The sequence below is a fragment of the Siniperca chuatsi genome, linkage group LG6 (assembly GCF_020085105.1).
Source record: "Siniperca chuatsi isolate FFG_IHB_CAS linkage group LG6, ASM2008510v1, whole genome shotgun sequence".
Classification (NCBI taxonomy): domain Eukaryota; kingdom Metazoa; phylum Chordata; class Actinopteri; order Centrarchiformes; family Sinipercidae; genus Siniperca; species Siniperca chuatsi.
Genome location: NC_058047.1, coordinates 29930944 through 29951149, shown reverse-complemented (window position 1 = coordinate 29951149; position 20206 = coordinate 29930944). Strand labels below are relative to the sequence as shown.

At 39.1% G+C, this 20206-nt stretch overlaps 1 protein-coding gene across 1 annotated transcript; it reads left to right on the top strand.

Annotated features, from left to right (window-relative positions):
* The first annotated feature begins 5065 nt into the window (after nt 1-5065).
* commd2 (COMM domain containing 2) lies at nt 5066-19835 on the top strand. Its single transcript, XM_044199013.1, has 6 exons — nt 5066-5248; nt 7949-8026; nt 9226-9308; nt 9889-9963; nt 10082-10180; nt 10597-19835. Exons 1-6 carry the CDS (start codon nt 5182-5184, stop codon nt 10804-10806), a joined length of 612 nt encoding a protein of 203 aa, XP_044054948.1. The 5' UTR covers nt 5066-5181; the 3' UTR covers nt 10807-19835.
* Nucleotides 19836-20206: the final 371 nt, after the last annotated feature.

Sequence of the window (20206 nt, the reverse complement as noted above, 5' to 3'; positions counted from 1 at the left end):
CAATACATTTCCATTCTTATCTTTAATCACCCTAACCTGCTGCACATCCTTCCCATCTCTATCTCTTTGTCTGGCCAACCTGTACAAATCCACCTCTCCCTCTTTAGTGTCCAACCTAGCATACAAGACCTCATGCTCTTTGTTTGGCCTTTGCCACCTCTACCTTCACCTTATGCTGCATCTCCCTGTACTCCTGTCTACTCTCTTCAGTCCTCTCAGTGTCCACTTCTTCTTAGCTAACCTCTTTCTCTGTATACACTCCTGAACTTTCTCGTTCCACCACCAAGTCTCCTTGTCCACTTTCCTCTTTCCAGATGACACACCGAATACCCTCCTACCTGTCTGATCACAGTAGCTGTAGTGGTCCAGTCATCTGGGAGCACTTTCTGACCACCCAGTCTGTCTCAGCTCCTCCCTGAAAACTACACGACATTCTTCCTTTTTCAACTTCCACCACTTCGTCCTCTGCTCTGTCTTTGTCCTCTTCATCTTCCTCACCACCAGAGACATTTTACACACTATCATCCTGTGTTGGCTACAATCTCCCCTACCACTACTTTACAGTCACTAGTCTCTTTCAGATTACAACGTCTACACAAGATGTAGTCCACCTGAGTGCTTCTACCTCCGCTCTTATATGTCACCCTATGTTTCTGCCTCTTCTGGAAAAAAGTGTTCACTACAGCCATTTGCATCCTCTTTGCAAAGTCTACCACCATCTGTCCTTCTGCGTTCCTGTCCTGAAGACCAAACCTGCCCATCACATTCTCATCACCTCTGTTCCCTTCACCTACATGCCCATTGAAATCTGCACCAATCACCACTCTCTCACCTCTGGGGATGCTCTGCATCACTTCATCTAACTCACTCCAGAATTTCTCCTTCTCTTCTAACTCACATCCTACCTGTGGGGCATAACCACTCACAACATTGAACATCACTCCTTCAATTTCCGGCTTCAGACTCATCAACCTGTCTGATATCGTAGAAAAGGTTTCAGTCATAGTCATCTGGACACTGTTTTCAGAATCAAGACATTTCGGCTCCCATCCGGAAGTCATTCTCAATTGAGAAGTAGTGCCATGATTCCTTTGCCACCTCTTTTAAAATGGTGGATTAGACTTGACTCTTTAATTCGCACTTTTCTTTGGAATGGCAAACAACCAAAGTTAAAACTGGTGACGTTGCAACGTACCAAAATGGAGGGTGGTCTCTCCCTTCCCAATTTTGAGCTATATCATAAAGCATTCCAACTGCGAGCAGTCAAGACATGGTTTGACTCTATAGCTTCCCCACCTTGCAGAGAAATAGAAGCAGCAATTGTCAGACCAATCAGACTTGAGGATGTACTGTTTTCTGGACTCTCTTTAAAGTATTGTAAACAATCCTTCGGTCCCATTGTAACAAACACCATTAACACTTTCATAGCAGTGGAGAAATTATTAAGTTACAACAACAAATGGCACCTACAGACTCCCCTATGGCGTAATGGGAATATTAAATGTGGTTCTGAACCATTCACATCAGAACAGTGGTCAAAGCAGGGAATAAGGACTCTTGCTGACATATGGAATGATAACGGGATGCTCAGCTTTCAAAATATAGTTGCATCTTTTAATGTACCGGCATCTTCCTTTTTTTTGTTTTTGCAACTGCGTTCAGCCCTCAGAGCATATGGAGTCCCATGGGGATAAGCTCTCGAAACACATCCTGTTCACAGTTGGCTCTTTAATCCTTCTCAACATAGGGTAGTGTTAGCTGTCTATCCTTACCTTCTTGAAGCTAAGCAAAAACAATTAACACTGCACACAATTTGGACAAGAGAGCTATCTGTAGACCAGATTGATTGGGAGACGGTATGGAAAAATATTTTCTGTGCATCAAAAAATCCAAACCATCAATTAATTCATTTCAAATTGTGTCACAGATTGTACTGGACACCAAAGAAATGCTTCCTCATTAAATTATCTGCAAATCCCCACTGTAGTTTTTGTCCCTGCCAACAAGAGGGAACATTCATGCATATGGTCTGGGAATGTGAGAAGGTTTATGAGTTTTGGGAAAATATCTCATCAATAATGTCTGATATGATAGGAAAAGAGAGACCAGATCTCAGGCAGATGGCCTGACAGCTGGACAGATGGGCAGAGCAGGTCTGGAGAGTGACCAGTAGGCAGGGCCGAAGGGTGGAGCAGAACCAGAGGACGACCAGGAGGCAGGGCCGAAGGGCGGAGCAGGTCCGGAGGACAGCCAAACAGGTGGAGCTATTATGGTTGGAACCCTTCTGGAGGCCGCCGGCAAAGGCAAAGCCCTTCAGGAGGTCGAGCTGGTGGCCGGCAACGTAGAAGGGACCGCTCTGGAGGCTGGCGACATGGCTGGAGATCAGGACCAGAGTCTAGCAGCTGGAATGCAGGACTGGAGACTAATCAGGGTGGAGCAAACAATCAAAACTGGCGGGAAAAGCAAACAAAGACAGGAAGCAAAACTACCAGACACATGAGGGAAGGAGAGTCTTTCAAAATAAAACAGGAAATAACATACATAAACCCTCAAACCATGACACTAACATATTCTTCATGACCCAGCCAGGTTTCAGTAAGACAAAATAAGTCAATATGATAATCTGATACTAAATCGTTCACTAGTACAGCTTTAGATGACAGATTTGATGTTTAAGAGATCACATTTAATTCTCCTATTTTGTTTATTTGTTATTTCAGCTGTGGTAATTTTGTTTAGGTTTTTATGTATAACTCCTCTTCTGTTAACTTTTTATTTTATTAATTTAAGTGGTCGGGGGCAGACACCTTCACTAAGGAGTTTTGGGTGGGTAACTGCTCTGGAAGTGTGTAGGACTGCAACTCTGCCTCAACTCTGGGTTGTCATGGTTTAGGTCCACTAATAAACTCAGCCAGATTTCTAGATATGAGAGCTGCTCCATCCAAAGTGAGATGGATGCCGTCTCTCCTAATCAGACCAGGTCTTTCACAGAAAGCCAATTATCTGCAAAGCCCACATCGTTTGCTGGACACCACCTTGACAGCCATCGGCGGAATGAAGACATGCGGCTAAACATGTCATCACTGGTCAAATTTGGCAGGGTCCCAGAGAAAACTACGGGGTCCGACATTGTCTTTGCATATGTACACACCGACTCAACATAAATTTAAGTAACCTTTGACTGGCAGAATCGGGAGTTATTAATGCCAATGTGAATAACAATCTTACTGTATTTACGTTTATCCTTAGCCAGCAGTTTTAAATAGGATTCAGTGTCGCCCACTCTGGTCCCAGGAATACATTTGACTCACTGGTGTTGCTAACTTCACGTTTCTCAAAATGGAGCTGCCAATAATCAGAGTTGGTTTCTCAGTGGGTTTGTCGCTGAGTGGGAAAACAGTTTGGTAGTGAACCGGCTTTTTTTTAGGCTTTTGCTTCACCCGTCACCCAGCCTCCCTAGTTTCCCAGCTAGTTGGTCCGCACCGGCTATTGGGGACTGGCTAACTACAGCAGCGAATGATTGAGTTCCTATGGTGCAGAACCGCATTTCCAATTCACTAAGCCACACTACAAATAAACTACATTTATTACATGTACCATTATTTCACTAAAAGGAAAACATTTGACACACCGAGCAAGAGAGAGCAGGAGAGAGAGAGAGAGACAATAGCCATTGCTAGCTGCTAAGCTAAAGAACGGTAGCTAGCAAAACTGAATAGCATGTAAACTGGCTAGAAAGGGAAGCGAGAAAGTCACTAAAAGGAGAGCACTATGAGTGCTTGAGCAGTAGTGTACGTTCAAATGTATAGCAGATAATTAGCTGTAATGAAGAATCAAACAAAATTAACTGGGATGAGCAAGAGCAGCAAAAAAGATATGCTACCAGTAACAAACACCGGAGACCAGAAATGAGACAATAATCTAACTCAGCATGTCAGGAGAGGGACATATAGTGTGTCATCCGCATAACAGTGATGGGAAACACCATGGTTCTGGGTGATCTGGTTGAGAGGAAGCATGTATATTGAGAACAACAGAGGGCCAAGAATTGACCCTTGAGGACCACCACAGTTAAAATGAGCAACAGAGGAACTGGCATTTGCTATAACAACAGAAAAGGTTCTATTGGACAGGTATGAACGTAGCAGATGTAGAGCAGTTTCCTTAAGACCTAGACAGTGCAGGAGAACAGAGTGATCAATCGTGTCAGAAGCAGTGCTCAAATCTAAAACACAAGGACTGAGCAGTCACCTCTATCTGCTGTTAAAAGTAGATCAATAGAAACCTCCACAAGGGCTATCTCTGTGCTATGGCGAGCTCTAAAACCTGACTGAAAACTATTAAAAATATTATTATTCTTCATAAAAGCGATTGAGTTGAAATTACTTTCTCCAGCACCTTGGATAAAAATGATAATTTAGAAATTGGTCTATAATTACTGAGTAAAATGTGCAGCAAATTTCTCTGTCCAGTCAGTACCAGGTTCAAGATCAGAACAACAGTTATATGACTCTTAGGGTCACCCCAGTCACTGGGGTAATTGTATTTTTTTTTTAAATAAATCAATATCTAGGGTAATTGTATTTTTTAAAATAGTTTAATATCTAAACAGTACAGACTTCATTGTCAAACCCAGGTGTCATTTTGTTTTCCTCCCAGCACAAGGGAGGAAGAGTGATCAAGGGCAAAATACTTGTGAGTATTTGAGTAGGATATAATACTCAAATATAATATATTATTCAAGACAGTGGAAAAAAAATACATTTTGAAATAAAATCTGCTGGAATTAATTAAGAATGAGCTGCAATAAACTGTCCAAGAAAAGAAACATAAATATAATAACATTTCATAAAAATGAGCTAAATTTTATGGTTATAGGCTATATTTTCCTATATTTTTTTAATTTTGTATTGTCTTATTTAATATTGAACACTTTTGGTCGCCACACATCTCATCTTAAACTGCCGAAGTCACAAGAACACTAGGACATGAACAGGTACGTTGAAGGGGTGGATTAAGTCCAGAAGATGGCAGTAATGGAATAATAAGGATAGCAGCTGCAGTAAAACACCAAAGAAGAAGGGAAAGCTACGCTCCAAATCGTTTTCCGGGTTGATGGATATGTTTGTTCCTGACTGTTAAATTGTTGATGGGCTGTTGAACAGGACGCTATTGTTCAGGATGCTGCTGGTTTTGTCTGAAGACCATAAAGAACACCTTGCTTTCTTGCTAAAGGTTGACACCGCAGGTAAATAACTGGTCTTTCACTGGTATGACGGAGGATCAGGACCATAGCAACATGCTGGCTGCTGTAACCTAACTGATCAGCTTCTTCTTCTGTAATGTTAACTCCTGACTGTCAGCTGAATATGCTGATTGTGAACACGGAATGTGTAGCTTGGAGCGTCTACATTGGCAGGAATGTGCTATTAGGAAAATATTTAATAGTCTCTGTAACCAACACAACATGTTAACCTACACAAGCGCGTCACAACACTACCATAATCATCGAGTTTATCATCACATCAATAATACAAACTCAATCAGATGTGAGAATAGTGGTAAGAGAAGGAGCATCAGATGTTAAGTCTCTGTGGACACTGAGGGAAAGCCTCAATAGACCAACACTCTTCTTTCAGGCTTGCTATGGCCACATACAACATTTTGTGAGTAGGGCTGGCAAATGTCAGGGTAACTCACAATTCAGAACTACCACATTATATTCCCCTCAGTAACAATATTATAATTTATAAGCAATGGAAAAACATTTCAAATACTTTGTAGTATTGCTACTTTTACTTAGGCAATCGAAACCAACTCCATTACAAGTAAAAGTACAGAAACATAATCTGAAAATGTACAATTATTAAAAGGAAAAGTACTTACTTATGCAGAATACCCCCTTTCAGAGTGTTATATTACATGGAGGTATACACTCACAGGCCACTTCATCAGGTACACCTGTTCAACTGCTCCTTAACGCAAATATCTAATCAGCCAATCACGTTTCAGCAACTCAAGGCATTTATGCATGTAGATGCATGGTCAAGACAAACTGCTGAAGTTCAAACCAAGCATCAGAATGGGGAAGAAATGTGATTTAAATTACTTTGAACATGGCATGGTTGTTGGTGCCAGATGGGCTGATTTGAGTATATCAGAAGCTGCTGATCTACAAGGATTTTCACACAACCATCTCTAGGGTTTACAGAGAATGGTCCACAAAAGGCGAAAATGCCTTGTTGATGGCAGAGGTCAGAGGAAAACGGCCAGACTGGTTCAAGTTGATGAACAGCAACAGTAACTCAAATAACTACTCGATAAAGCTCGAGGTATACAGAAGAGCATCTCTGAATGCACAACACATTGAATCTTGAAGCAGATGGACTACAGCAGCAGAAGTCAAGTCAAAATCAAGTCAATATGGACCAAAATCTCTGAGGAATGTTTCCAGTACCTTGTTGAATCTAAGCCACAAAGAATTAAGGCAGTTCTGAAGGCAAAAGGGGTCTAACCCAGTTCTAGCAAGGTGTACCTAATAAAGTAACCGGTGAGTGTATATGTGTATATATTGGGTGCTAATGTGAACTACTTTATATCCTGTCTGTAGTTAAATCTGTGCATCATATTTTAGTTTTGATGTAGTGAAGTAAAAAGTACAACATTTTCCTCTGAAATGTAGTTAGGTAGAGATATAAAATAGCATCAAATACCCAAAGTGCAAGTATCAGAAAATTGTATGTAAGTAATCTAGGCTACTTGAGTAAATATACTTAGTTACATTCCACCACTGATGATACAGAATGTTATCTGTGTAACAAAATGCAAATTTCAGTCAGGAGGCCCTTTAAAATATGTTATCTGTTAACATTACTGTCTTTGAAAACCCTTCAGAATCTCTATCTGAGATATCTATAATAATATCTCATCTACCACGTGAAATAGTCAAATTATTTCATGGCTTAATGATAAAATTTTATTTTGTTGTGTATATGAAATAAAATGATACATTGATTCAAGTGCTGAACAAGACACATATTCAATATATCACTCTCTAATATTCTAATCTAATAGTTTTAAAAGAATTGGCGTGCTGTAGCCTTTTTCTTGTCTACGTCTTGGTGTGTGGAAACAGTCAGGGAAATCCTACCAGAGCTGACTGTCGTGTGAATTCGCAGCATACAATTTTCAAAACTATTTGTGTGAGACAAGTAGACTGGAGTAATGGAGAAAGGATAGCAGCAAAATAAGTCATTTATTTGAAGAACCAGATTTCATGCACTTCAGCACACATTTTTCTTGCTGAATTGTATAAACATACATTATGATGATACTGTGTGTTTCTTAGATGTAAATTAGCATAGTTTGTGATTTACTGCTTAAATGTGCATCTGCTACGAAATAGTCAATTTTCTTTATTACGTCCAATTTGGAATCCATGGAAGTGTAAGAATCCCCACAAATGACAAAATTGTAATACTAAAACTGATGTAGAATGCAAATAAATGAATGAAAGACAAGAGAGAGGGGCAGTCATTATTTGGGATATTGACCTTGGAAAAGGTGTGATACACTGTACCAATCAAACCATTTATGATAATAAGCAGCCCTCTACATCTGGCTGACACCATAGCCTCTAGAGAATATTTGTTTTTGATAATGAGCTACCCATCTCTTGTTAAAGTTGAATGAAGGGAAAAAGACATTTGTGCTCCATGTGGTTCTCAGTTTCAAGTGCTACTTCTGACAGATGTGTCTCCTGTATATAACAACTGAATGAGTGGATTGCGTAAATGTCAGAGTAGTTCCTTAGGAGAATGTTCACATCAACTTTGTCTGTATATCATCCTAACCCCAAATATGAATTTAACACATTGATGTTTTTTGTGTTTAATAAATTGAACATATGTGTCAATGTGTTGTTTTTTGTTGTTTTTTTTGTCCTCAGTGATTAGAGAGTTTGGTCGCATAGCACTGGAGTTCCTAAGGAGAGGAACCAGCCCCAAGATCTACGAGGGAGCAGCCAGTAAGACTACACTTTTAATTACATACTCCTTACTAATCAGCTGACTGGTCCACTCAGACTGCTGCTAAAAGCACTAGTCGATACTGTGGCCAGTAGTGGACTAGTCATGGGCAATATGGTTTAAAACAGCATCACAGAAATTTCCAAAACATTTATGCTTATCTGAATTTACACATACTGTATATACAGTATTTGTTAAGGTTTGCAGTACTGCAGTATTCTCACAATTCATGTTGCTTTAAAAATATGTATTTAAGTTGTCATATTATTAGATAGACCTTACAAAAGTTAATGCAGCCTGACACAACAGCCTCACAATGATAATGTTTGTAATATTTAGTCTACCTTTTAATTGATTTAAGTGGGGTGGACAAAACATTAGAAACTCCTCTCAGTATAACACAATACAATTCAACAGCACCAGAAACTGCAGCCTCCAAAATGACCATGGAAATAACACCTCTCAAAATGTACATACATACAAACATAGAGTATATACACTACAAACATTGTGACAGATACACACACACACATTATTGTGTGAATAGGACAACATGCCCCAGTGTTTAGGTGGTTAATCCCACATTTCTACCATTATTTACATTTTTCATATTAGTCTCACAATCATCTTTAAACTCCTCCTTTAAATGTCATATATTGGACCTGTAGAAAAACCATCAAATCTCTTCTTAGGCAGTCTTGAAAATTAAAGCATTCAAGCATTTTATTTAACCAAGTAACCTAACAAACAAAAGAGATGTTAACAGAGTATGACAGCTGTCAGTAGAATAAGTTTACAGTTGATACACTGTCAGGTCTGCAATAGTAATAATGAGTTAATGCAAGAGGCAGGTGGCACCACAGTAAAACAATCCAAAATTAGACGTAATCATTTAAATAATTTGGTACAGCTCAATTCACCATTAATGATTAAAAAACAAAGCATAACAAATTTGAGATGGTGGAATAATCTGGTTGTAGCAGTTTGATTTATGTGTTCACTAACCAATAAATCACATGATAATAAGGGTGGCGTATGTTCGTTCATTATTATTATCATTATTATTATTATTGTTAGTGCTAAAAAGAACTAAATAAATCATTAGGACATTTTTCCAGATCATGCAGCCTTGACACACACGCTTATGTCCCACCTGCCAGGACTTAAGCGTAAATCCATTATTACCAACTGCTTGCAGGGAAGCTCTGTGTTCCTGTGGAAATGGTGCAGCATGGAGTGGAAGGCCTGATGTTCTTGATGACAGAGAGCTCCAAACACATGGTGACTTACACACACTCTAACACTCCATTAAGACAGTTTGACATTCTAGTCTAGACTATAGACATTGTCTAGATCCATTCCACAGATCAATGTCAATCAGTTTCATTGTCCACATGTTTATTCAGAAATCCATTGTGTCATGATGTACAACAAGAAGGAGAAAGTTCTAAGAGTAAACATTGGTAAAGGTGAATAGGTGAATAACCTTGAACTGAGACTGGGTGTACATGTGTGTGTATGTAGAGAGTTTATAGACTTTTTTCCTTCAGTTTTTGCTTTCACAACATACTTTTTGACTTGTCATAGCAGGAGAAGCACAGAGACATAGAGACAACATTAATTGTGACTTTGTTCTGTTTACTGTCAGTGAGCCAGCATGCACATTACATGGGCCCAGAATGCAATAATTCTACCAGTCCTTTTCTGTCTGTCTGTAACATTTAGTCATGTGTGGTGTGTACCCTGTGTCATCATGAAACACTAAAACACCAAAAACTGGTGAGCCAGATATTTCACTAGCTGTGGCGTACATTAAAATATTGAAGTCAACTGTTCCCTGTGTGTGTGTGTGTGTGTGTAGCTCTCTGAAGTGGATTTCCTGGACTCAGTGTTGGTTTTGGGGTTTGGTGAAGAGCTCAACCAGATCCTCTTACAGGTGACTCTTAATCGGTTTTATTTATCTATTTTGATTTGAGCAGTGTACACTTTAAATCAGTCAGCGTGTTGGACAGTTCACGGCACTCCTGCTTAGTATGTGAGGGTTTTTGTTGCAGCTCTACCTGGAGCATCACAGTCAAATCCGTAGCATCTTGAATCAGTTGCCCTCCAACCTGCCTGCCTACCACAACCTGGAATGGAGACTGGATGTACAGGTGTGTGTTTGTGTGTATGCTGGATAATTTAGAAGTTATTATTCTACTACCAGAATTCAAATGGATAAAGTAATAGATATGTGAACATGTTTGTTTTTGTTATATTCTGTTATGTGCAGTCTTTTATGTGTAATTGCGTTTGTTAATTTAGTAGTTTTTAAGTTAATCAATTACCAAGTTTAGACCATCAGTCAGAGAATCACTTTCCACCATCAGACCTTGTGAACTTTGTGAGTACACTACAAACTGAAAAAGGTACATAGACTGGTTTATATTTATAACCTTTGCTTTTACATTTTGTGTTTTTAGCGCTTGGAGCTGTAAAGGTTCCATTTATCAATATTCACATAGCTTCTTTTCTCCCCATTGTTTCTCTGTCGCTGATTATTGCGGTTTCCCCCATTCCTTTCTGCCAGTTGGCGAGTCGTTCAGTCCGTCAGCAGGTCATTCCCATGCTGACGATGCATCTGCTCCTGACGAGAGGTTGTGACATCCGCAGTGACCACAGCAGCAGGGTTCTCCAGACAGACCCTAGCACCCTCCTGCACCTTATCTCCACACTAGAGGCTGCTCTGGCTGCCATCAAAACCAGTCATGCTCGCCGCATATTACGCAACATCAAATAACCCCTCAGGTCATTTTCTGTCTAATGTGTGCCTCCTGCCACCTGCAAAACATCACATTACTGCCTTTATACCTGGAAAACATTAAGCAGTGTTTCTGTATTCTTCAGTGCATTGTTAAATGTTTCTTGACATACATGATAATATGATGCTGATGAGTGTTTAAGCCCAGCAGAAGATGGACAGTCATTGCTGTTTTCAGTGAAAGCTGTGTGATGTTTATTCAATTCATGTTTGTATGCTGCATAACAATGCTTTTTAACAGTTTATTCAGTATCTTGGTTGACCCTGAACCCTATTTTGTAAAGGCACATTAGGCTTAGTGACAACTTTGCACAGTCAAAGTAGGATTGCGTGAACTGTGTTTACAAACGTTTCCATGCATAGAATATGATTTATCAGTATCATCTTGTATGTTAAGAGTATACATAAATTTAGAAGCACTCCTGACCATGCATAAGCAGATACCCCTTGTGAAGAAGATAATTTCAATGATACATACAAAATGCAAACTGTCAACTTCATTTGCATCATTGTTGAAATTAGTCAACAAAGGTGCTACCAAATAAAGTTCACAGATGAGAGATGGTTAAGGTTAATTTAATAGAAGTAAAATCATACACCTAGATTTTGTTTACCAAGGCCAATCTCACTTGATCTGTGCCAGCAGCTCGAGCCAGCAAGTTGAAACATAACTTAAAATATGAGACTTTCTTGGTTGCCTATAACAACCTGTGGACTGAATTGTATGTACAGGACTCGGGTCGATTTTTCCGGGAAAATTCAAAGGGCGTTTATGCACGCTCCTGAATGCCTTCTCTCTCAGCTTCCACACAGTGTCAAAAGTGTGTTACCTGGACACTAGCTAACGTCAACAAATGACCGGCACCCACTACAACACAGAGTCCAACACAAAGTCCAAAGTCAAAGCTAACATTACTGCAAAGCATTTGAATTATATTGTGAAATTGTGGTTTTAGCTGGCAAATATTAGTTTGCTTGCTAATGCTGACAAACTGGTAGCTAGCTAATGCGAAATACTTCCTTGGGTGGATAACCTCAGTTTATTCATCCAGACTCCAGTGGCTGATCTGGCTGGTAAATTGGATGGCTTGCCGTTTACAGGTTACTTTGACGGCTGGCGTTGTGGGGCGCCCACAACTAGGTTGTAGCTGGCTGCTAACATTAGCTTGCTTGCTCGATAACGTTATTGCTTACAAAATACTATCTGAGTGGAAATGTTATTTGACTAGCTTGCCAAATTACTTAACCAGCTAATGTGATCCATGATACTAAAATGATACCAACTTCTGTATTAAGACAAACTGTGTTGATTTTAGCCAACAATAATTGATGTAATTGTACAAAGCATAACCTTTGCTTATACACCTTTGTTTTTGTACTAGCCAAGAGCGATGGAAGGCAGGGGCGGCATGGCGACTTTGACTTTTCAGACCCTCTTGGCAACTTTATTTCTAAAAGGCGACTAGGGACTTAGCTACTTATTCAGTCTATCAGTGAAAAGGTGAGAAATATTACATTATAATTCATTCCCATGCATGCTGTGTGGCTCTTCTGCCAACAGCGCGGCTCTTCTTGCACTGTGTGCATGCAGTCAGAGGGGCAGGCAGCTTCTCTTTCACTCTCTAAATTTCTGGATTAGGATGTTTTAGCTTGTAAATTTGTAAATAGTTCGTTTGAGCTTTTCTCTCACTCTTCCTCTCAAAGGTTTAGGCAAAAGATTGCACGATGACGTCATCAATATGCAAATTAGCATATGATGTCATCTGGCGACTTTTGGAGCTAGCGCTAGCTACTTTCATTGGAAAAGAGTTGGCAACACTGGTTGGCCGGTTGGATGTGGCTTGGCTGCAGGGTGTGTGCGTGGCGTTGGTTGCTTCGTGGTGTTGGCTGAAGGGGTGATTTGCAAACGCCAAGCTAGTTAGTATCATGGAGCCAATGGTCCAAATAAAATATAGGAACATTACAGATAGTAACATTATTCTAAATATGATTATAATTGATTTTCCAGCATTCAGTGTTAATTTCAGTGTCACTTTTGACCGATGCCTATGATGATGCTCACTTGCGCCTACGGAGCGCGAGCAACAGGATGCTGACTGCGGTTCAGTTAATGGCCAAATGTGTCATTATTAGGAATGGCATACCATTAAAAGACATGCCATATACCCTGACGACGACATGCCATGTATTTGATCCAGCACTCAATGTTGCAGCAGTACAATTTAGGCATGGGATAATCCAACGTGTTCAGGTGCGTTTTATTTTAACACAATACTTATTTTTTAAACTCAAATACAGTAATGCACTCCAACTTCTGTGGGGTCTATTTATTTATTTTTTTAAAGGGAAAACCATTTGTTGCAGTGTGGAATTAAGTTGTTTTAAATTTACATTGATTTCTTTCAGTTCTTCTCTGATGCCGGCAGAGAATAATTTAAGATTAAGATTGATTAATATACAACTGTTAAAAGAGATGACATTAAAATAGAAATAGTTAGCACTTTCTGATGGCCCACCCTCCTCTGTGTTTGTGGAGTTTCACCATGGCACTCAGTATGACCATCAGGGATGATTTCTTTCAAGGATGCCTCACCAATTATTGAAGAGTTTTTCTCTATACAGCCGATATTGGCGAAGTGGATTGTCCTGTGTACACCAGTTATTTTGTAATTTAATTTAAAGTCAAAACACTTCTTTTTGACTTCTGAATTTCCTCATTTCAGGCGACACAGTGTTGACTTGTTTTGTTACCTGCGCCCAAGCCATGTGCTTTTTCCTTTTTGATAGTCCTCCAGTGAAGGTGCCAAATAAAACAGATTTATTATGTGCTGCTTAGTTAATTAAGACCACTACCTCCCCAGTAAAGTTTCTTTTGGTCTTGCACGAACACAGTCATAAAGAGTGTGTGGGATTTATCATTGCTGATGACACACAGCTGTGCGTATGCTGTGTCATCGGCCCTGTGTACATAAATACCTATTTTCTTGAGCATATTGGTGGTTCTTATGCACAGATGTAGAACTCTTATACACAGTTTGATAAATGAAGCCCCAGGTGTACACAGATTGTACCTTGCCTGTGTTTTTATTTAATCTAATGAGATTAGCCTACTCATTGGCCGACTACTGTGGTCTTCGCTATGCTTTTTTAAAATATTTTAAATCAGTATCCACAATGACAAGCAGTCTTAACATACTGTGCTGAAACATAAAAACGTGTTATTCATAAGGCAGATAAATCACTATAAGCAATTTATTTCTCACTAAGAGCTATTAAACACTGGTGGGCCAAACCAACAATGTGTTAGTCCATCTAATTAAAACTTTCAGACTTCCCTACTCTGTCTGTGGTACGCTATTCTAAACCCATTGGTTCCCCTGGATACACAAACAATACTGATATAGAATTTAATTTTAAAATTGTAGAAAACAAAGAGGCAACAATAAGGTACACAAAATACTTAGTCATCAAGGAACAAATGAGGAACAAATCAGAAATGACCTGATAATTGATGAATCCCTAATGAGTAATTCCAGAACACTAGGGTTTAGTACTTTGTAGTGAGTTTAACGTACAATTCTTGTAATTTCTATCACTTTAATATTATAAAATATTTTCTCTGTCATCAGTAGTGTATTTAAATCTTCATGATTTTATCCACGTATAGCTTTGTGTTAATTTATCAGTATAACATAATAATAATGATGTATCAGTATAATATTGTAGGGTCTGTGTGTCTGTGTGTCTGTGCATTCTTAACAAAGGTTTTCCAGATTTCCCCCCCCGAAACATTAAAAGAAATCTGAGCACTAGTTCACTTACTTTATCATGCAAGCCCTATACCATATCACTATAAATTCCTTTACATGCCAGGTTTAAACCATTTCTGGTAGCTTTAGTGATTTTACAGTGAGCTCAACTAACTTTAGATTATTGTATTATATTTGTTTCTAACAGATACAATATTAAATATTCTTCAATTAACTTATATTTCTCTTTTATCAGTGCCATATTTTGTGACTTCAACTTTAGTTTTAAATGATCTAGTGACATATGTCCAGGGCCCTGTTTCAAAAAGCTTGTTTACTGAAAACTCTGAGTTTGTTAAGCCTGCGATGAGGGAAACGCTGGGTTTTCCATTCCAGGAAGTACCATAAACTCTAGATCAGTGACAGACTGTCCTTACCAGAAAAACTTCCATATAGGTAGACTGTGCCCAACCCAACATGGCAGTTGCAGATGGCCGCCCACCCTGAGTCTGGTTCTGCTCCAGGTTTCCTTGCCACTGTCACCAAAGTGCTTGCTCTTGGTGGGAATTGTTGGGTCTCTGTAAATAATATTATAAAGATTACGGTCTAACTTGCTCTATAGGAAAAGTGGAACGAGATAACTTCTGTTATGAATTGGCGCTATATAAATAAAATTTTATTGAAAATTTAACTGTGCAAGCAGCTTATTATGGCCCATGTTTACTGTAGGATGCCCATTGTTTGTTATTATTGTTTATTGTAGGATGCAACCTCTAGTGGTCGTGGTAATTATGACGGGAGCAAACCAGGAAGTCAGGTTGCCTAAACCTTTTTTTTTTTTTTAAGGATCTTTATTATATAATCAAAAGTCTGGCCATTACAATAACTAGTTGATAACAGAGTACAAACTGTACAAATCACAGACTGAGCACGAAGCAACTAAAATTAAGAAAATAAAAATAAATAAAATGGGTCAGAGGTCTAATCAGAAATCAATATATGTATGTTTTTGTAAATATCCAAGGCTTTGTTTTTTATACATTTCAGTGCTTTCTTACATTTTTTTAACTCATTCATGACAGTGGTCTGGCATTAATAAATCTACATCTCTGGATAAATTGTTTAGTCATAATAAATCAGACTATTGTACATAATTTACCTTGTTTTATCCTCCATTATAACTCCAAATATAATATTATATTCTAATTTGGGCAACTGAAAGTCCTTTTCAGATATCCAATTTTCAACCGATTCCCAAAAGGATCTTGTATAAATACAGGCAAAGAACAAATGTTCTAAAGTTTCAATATCAAAACATACAATTGTTGAATCTTTGTCTCAGAAACTCGATACAAGGATAAATATCATTTATCATTTCAGTTTCTTTAGCTTTTGGTGAAATAGGGAGAGTGAGGGATCTGGTTCTAATTCTGATTATCTCTTGAGGATAATCTTTTAATAGATTTTTCCTTTTTAATGGTAAAGGGAAGAGGTAAGAGCACCTCTTACCATATTGTTTGTGCACTTTGTACCCTTAAAATCGAGTTTGTCTATATAAAGTGAAGGCATCTGTGGTATTAACACATCATAAGGCAACATGCCTTTCATCATATTCACTATTCACTTCACCAGCCTCTGAAGCTAATGACCAGGCGAGCCAATCGCCGATCCAATGGGTTACTAGCCTTGGCGTGCTAGTCACCAGCCTCGGAAGCTAATGACCAACCAAGCCAGCAGCCGATCCAGTAGGTTAGATGCATGAGTTACCAACTTGGTCGAATGAATAGTCGGCTTCTCGTTACCCACCGCCGGCCTCTCCCCCGACTTCTCAGTAGTCTTAATTTTGTCCCTTACCCTGCGCCATACAATGGTCTGTTAAGGGAGCAGCAAATATTGAGATATTTGTCTCAAAATTGGTCATTTCAGGAGTTACCAGCCAAAGATCTATTCTGGATCTTGAGCCCCCATTTGTTATACTTTGAGGTTTTGTCATTTCCTGTATTATTTTGTAGTTTGTTCCTCTCCTTGTGTGTCTTGTGGTTTTACTTCCTGTCTTTGCTTTCCCTCCAGTTTTGATTGTTGGCCCTTCCTTGCTTGTTTGCACCTGTGTGTGTGTGTGTGTGTGTGTGTGTGTGTCCGTCCGTCCGTCCGTCCATTTGGGGAACCTTTTGTTGTACCTGGTTTCCGTGGGCATTCTTACTGTGAGTTCTGTTTTGGATTCTTTGTCTCCTTTGGACCGATTCTGGATTTTGAACTTTGCCTGCTCCCATTGGACTTGGTTAGCCTCATTTGGACTCACTTCCCTGTTTCCACCCCTGCCAGCCGGTAACCCATTTCCCTGGACCTATATCTGCCTATTTTCCTGTTACCTGTCTGTCTGCCTGTAGCTGCCTGTAAACCACATCACTCCCAATAAACACTGTAGCCATCCGGCTACTTCACCCTCATACCGCTTCCTGGTCATCTGCATTTGGGTCCACATACTACACATCATGACACCATTGGGTTTTATCCAAGAAAATGGTCTTCTATGTGTTTTTTTTTTTCTCTCCAAATATCAAAAGAGTTGACATTTTTGAATTCCTTCAATACTATGTTGTAGTGGTAATCATTATAAATAGGTGGACATCTATCTAACCACTCTTCTGGTGCCATATTACAATCGCCACACATTAAACCCTTTACCAGTTTGCTTATATTCAGCAATCATTTCTGTAAGAATTCCTAATAATGTTTTGAGCAATATTATTATATCCATACACACATATATATATATATATATATATATATATATGAACCAAAATTGTAAATGACCCCTCTAAGGTGATTACCACAATAATCCAATGACCATCAGTTTTGAATGTTACTACCTCCCCAGGGAATCTATGAAAACATATGGCTACACCCCCAGATCTATTACTGCTGTAAGAAAAAAGAATCTTGTCTCCCCACTGGTTCTTCCAAAATGTAGTGTCCTCTTCACATGAATGAGTCTCTTGCAGAAATATGTAGTGTGCTTTTAGTTCTTTACAGAACAAAAAAGTAGCCTTGCGCTTTGCATTATCCTTAAGACCTCTTGCATTTAATAAATCCAAAAGGTCCGCGAAAGTATGCCTTCTTCCCGGCCTTTCTCACTTCTTGTATCTGAGGCCATAGAGCTTCTCTAGCCTGTTTATCTGGCGTGGTTAAATCTTCAGTAAAAAATATTATTACTGGGTCGGACTATGACTTTACAATCATAGGTCCATAAGTAAACTATGTCTTATCTGTTTGATCCATATTTTCATCTTCAGTTGCTGCCACCTGCATTTTGAATGGGTTACAGCTTAATAAATATATTTAAAAATCAAATGCAACATATAGTAGGATTCCAGCACTCTATCCAATACGGAAATTCAAGTCTGGTAAATGATGAATGAGTGCACTACGCTGAATAAAATGTAATAGTGTTAACTTACTGACTCCTTCTCCACTCCAGTTTTTTAAGATAAATGTCATGGTCCACGTTGGCATGCATTCATATTTTTAGCTCCAATGGATTAAAATGGAGGCTCTGCTCTTTATTTACCCGTTGCCACAGTGAATCATAGTATCGGAGCTCCACTGATGACTTTTTTCATTCCCCACTTAACTCAAGAGTTGTTTGAACTAATTCTGATCAGCTGTTCTGGAACCGAAAATTCTGACCCTGCGTTCCAAATCGCATACCTTTTATTTTTACTTTTAGTACGTACACAGCTGCCCTTACAAAGTACGTACTGTTGCATGCAGTATGCATACAATTTGGACATACTTTTTCGTCATATCATTGTGCCTTGAACTTTGACCGTCGCAGGCTACATTGCTTAATGTTACCTTGGAGATACAATAAAACGCCATTTGCTGAGCTTGCCAGAGACAGAGGTCAACCGGAGAGCTTTGCTGTTGTTACTTTGTAATGTATGTAGTTTTAACTAAGTTACTTTGTAGATTCTAACATCCAGTAGGCTATTCACAACATTAACATTACATATTAATTTCTCTGTCATTGGTATTTTCATAGTTATGTCCTGTTGTCCTGTTGTTGTTATAGACCAAGTTATCTTTATGGGGATTTTTTTCACTTAAACAATTCCTATTGCTATTATTATTATTATCTATTTGACTGGTCCCCAGTAGGCATGTTACCCCCTCTCACACATAGCTCTATGTTGCTGGCAGATGTTTTTTTGTTGTTTGAATATATTTTCATGCAGAAATGCAGCTGCTGGCACTATGTTCTGTCTGCACATGAAGCAGCCTTACATTTAACTCAATTTTATTTGTAGTGTAACATGCTTGCTGATTCTGTTGAATCAGAAATCAGAAATACTTTATTGATCCCCGAGGGGAAACTGTTTGTTGTGTAACACGTATAAATTTTTGCAAAACTTTATATGTGACAGTGTATAATCAGATCATTGCAGTCCTAATATGTAGTGTCTTTGTATCTCAAACTGTAAATAAACCATGTATGAAATGAAGTGTAGCTGCTCTAGCACCACTCTAACAGTGCTGACAGGATTGAGAATAGTTATATATAGTTATATGAAATATAAAACAGTTGTACCAATATAAAACAGACAACAGGCAGAAATGGATTTTACAGGAATTCAAATGAGGCTTTTGTATACATTGGATCCCTTTATTTATCAATGCGCTGTCATCTGTCAGTCATCTGTCATCTGTCAATCAGCTGTTATCTGTCTATGAGCTGTCATCTGCCTGTGCTCTCTCAGCAGCTCAGTCGATGTGACATATCTTCTGCTGCTCAGAGGATTGTGGGTCAGAATAGCCAGAAATGCATGCTGGCTTACACACTGCAAAATGTGACCGGATGCAGTAGGACATCCTGGTATTTTTGGCATGTTGCATATGACATAATATGTATTGGGACATAACAAATATTTTTCTGGCATACTAAATAGTATGGTAGTATGGATATTGGAACACACAGTGAGTTTCCCATCTCAGACTTAATCAACTCAAGAGTTCAGGGTTAGACTCAGAGTTTATTAAACCTGCTTTTTGAAACAGGCCCCTGTTGTAATTACTTGTATGATGTCAGGATAATATTATGCTCTGTTTCTTGTGTACCTTCGTTTATGGATGTTTGTTTTTTGCCAGCTCCCTGTTGGGCTTGTTTGCCTTTTTTGACTCCTTACCTGGTTGTCACCACTGTCTGCCTGTAACCTGAGTAATCCTTGTTCTTTTCATTAAAAAAAAACAGTTTGAACTGAACCTGCTCGGCCTACTGTCTGTGTTTGGGTCCTCTCCCTGTTTCCTGGCTTGACACTTAAACGTAACCGTATGATCTGATGAAAAAATTGACCCAGCGGACACCATGTCAGATTAACTTTTTGAAATGATTAGTGACATGGAGTGCCTTGGAGATATGTGGAGGAAAGTGGTCGGGGACTATCATAGTCACGGGAAATTGTCCTCTCTGCCTTGGTTGAGGTAGTCTGTTCCCAAATTCCTGTTGGACTTTCTCTGTGCCCCCAGGCCCTCAGTCTTCCACCAACCAGCCATCACCCACTAACGCTAACAACCAGCGTGCTAGTCCTCCATCAGTCAGGTTTGGGTACGTTAGCCTGCAACCTGCCTGTCCT

Bases quoted from the DNA above. Each gene is read 5' to 3' on its own strand.
- commd2 (XM_044199013.1), top strand. From the start codon at position 5,182: ATGCTGCTGGTTTTGTCTGAAGACCATAAAGAACACCTTGCTTTCTTG. The intron at 5,249-7,948 runs GTAAATAACTGG...TTTTGTCCTCAG, and splicing joins GCTAAAGGTTGACACCGCAG to TGATTAGAGAGTTTGGTCGC. The intron at 8,027-9,225 runs GTAAGACTACAC...AACTGCTTGCAG, and splicing joins GATCTACGAGGGAGCAGCCA to GGAAGCTCTGTGTTCCTGTG.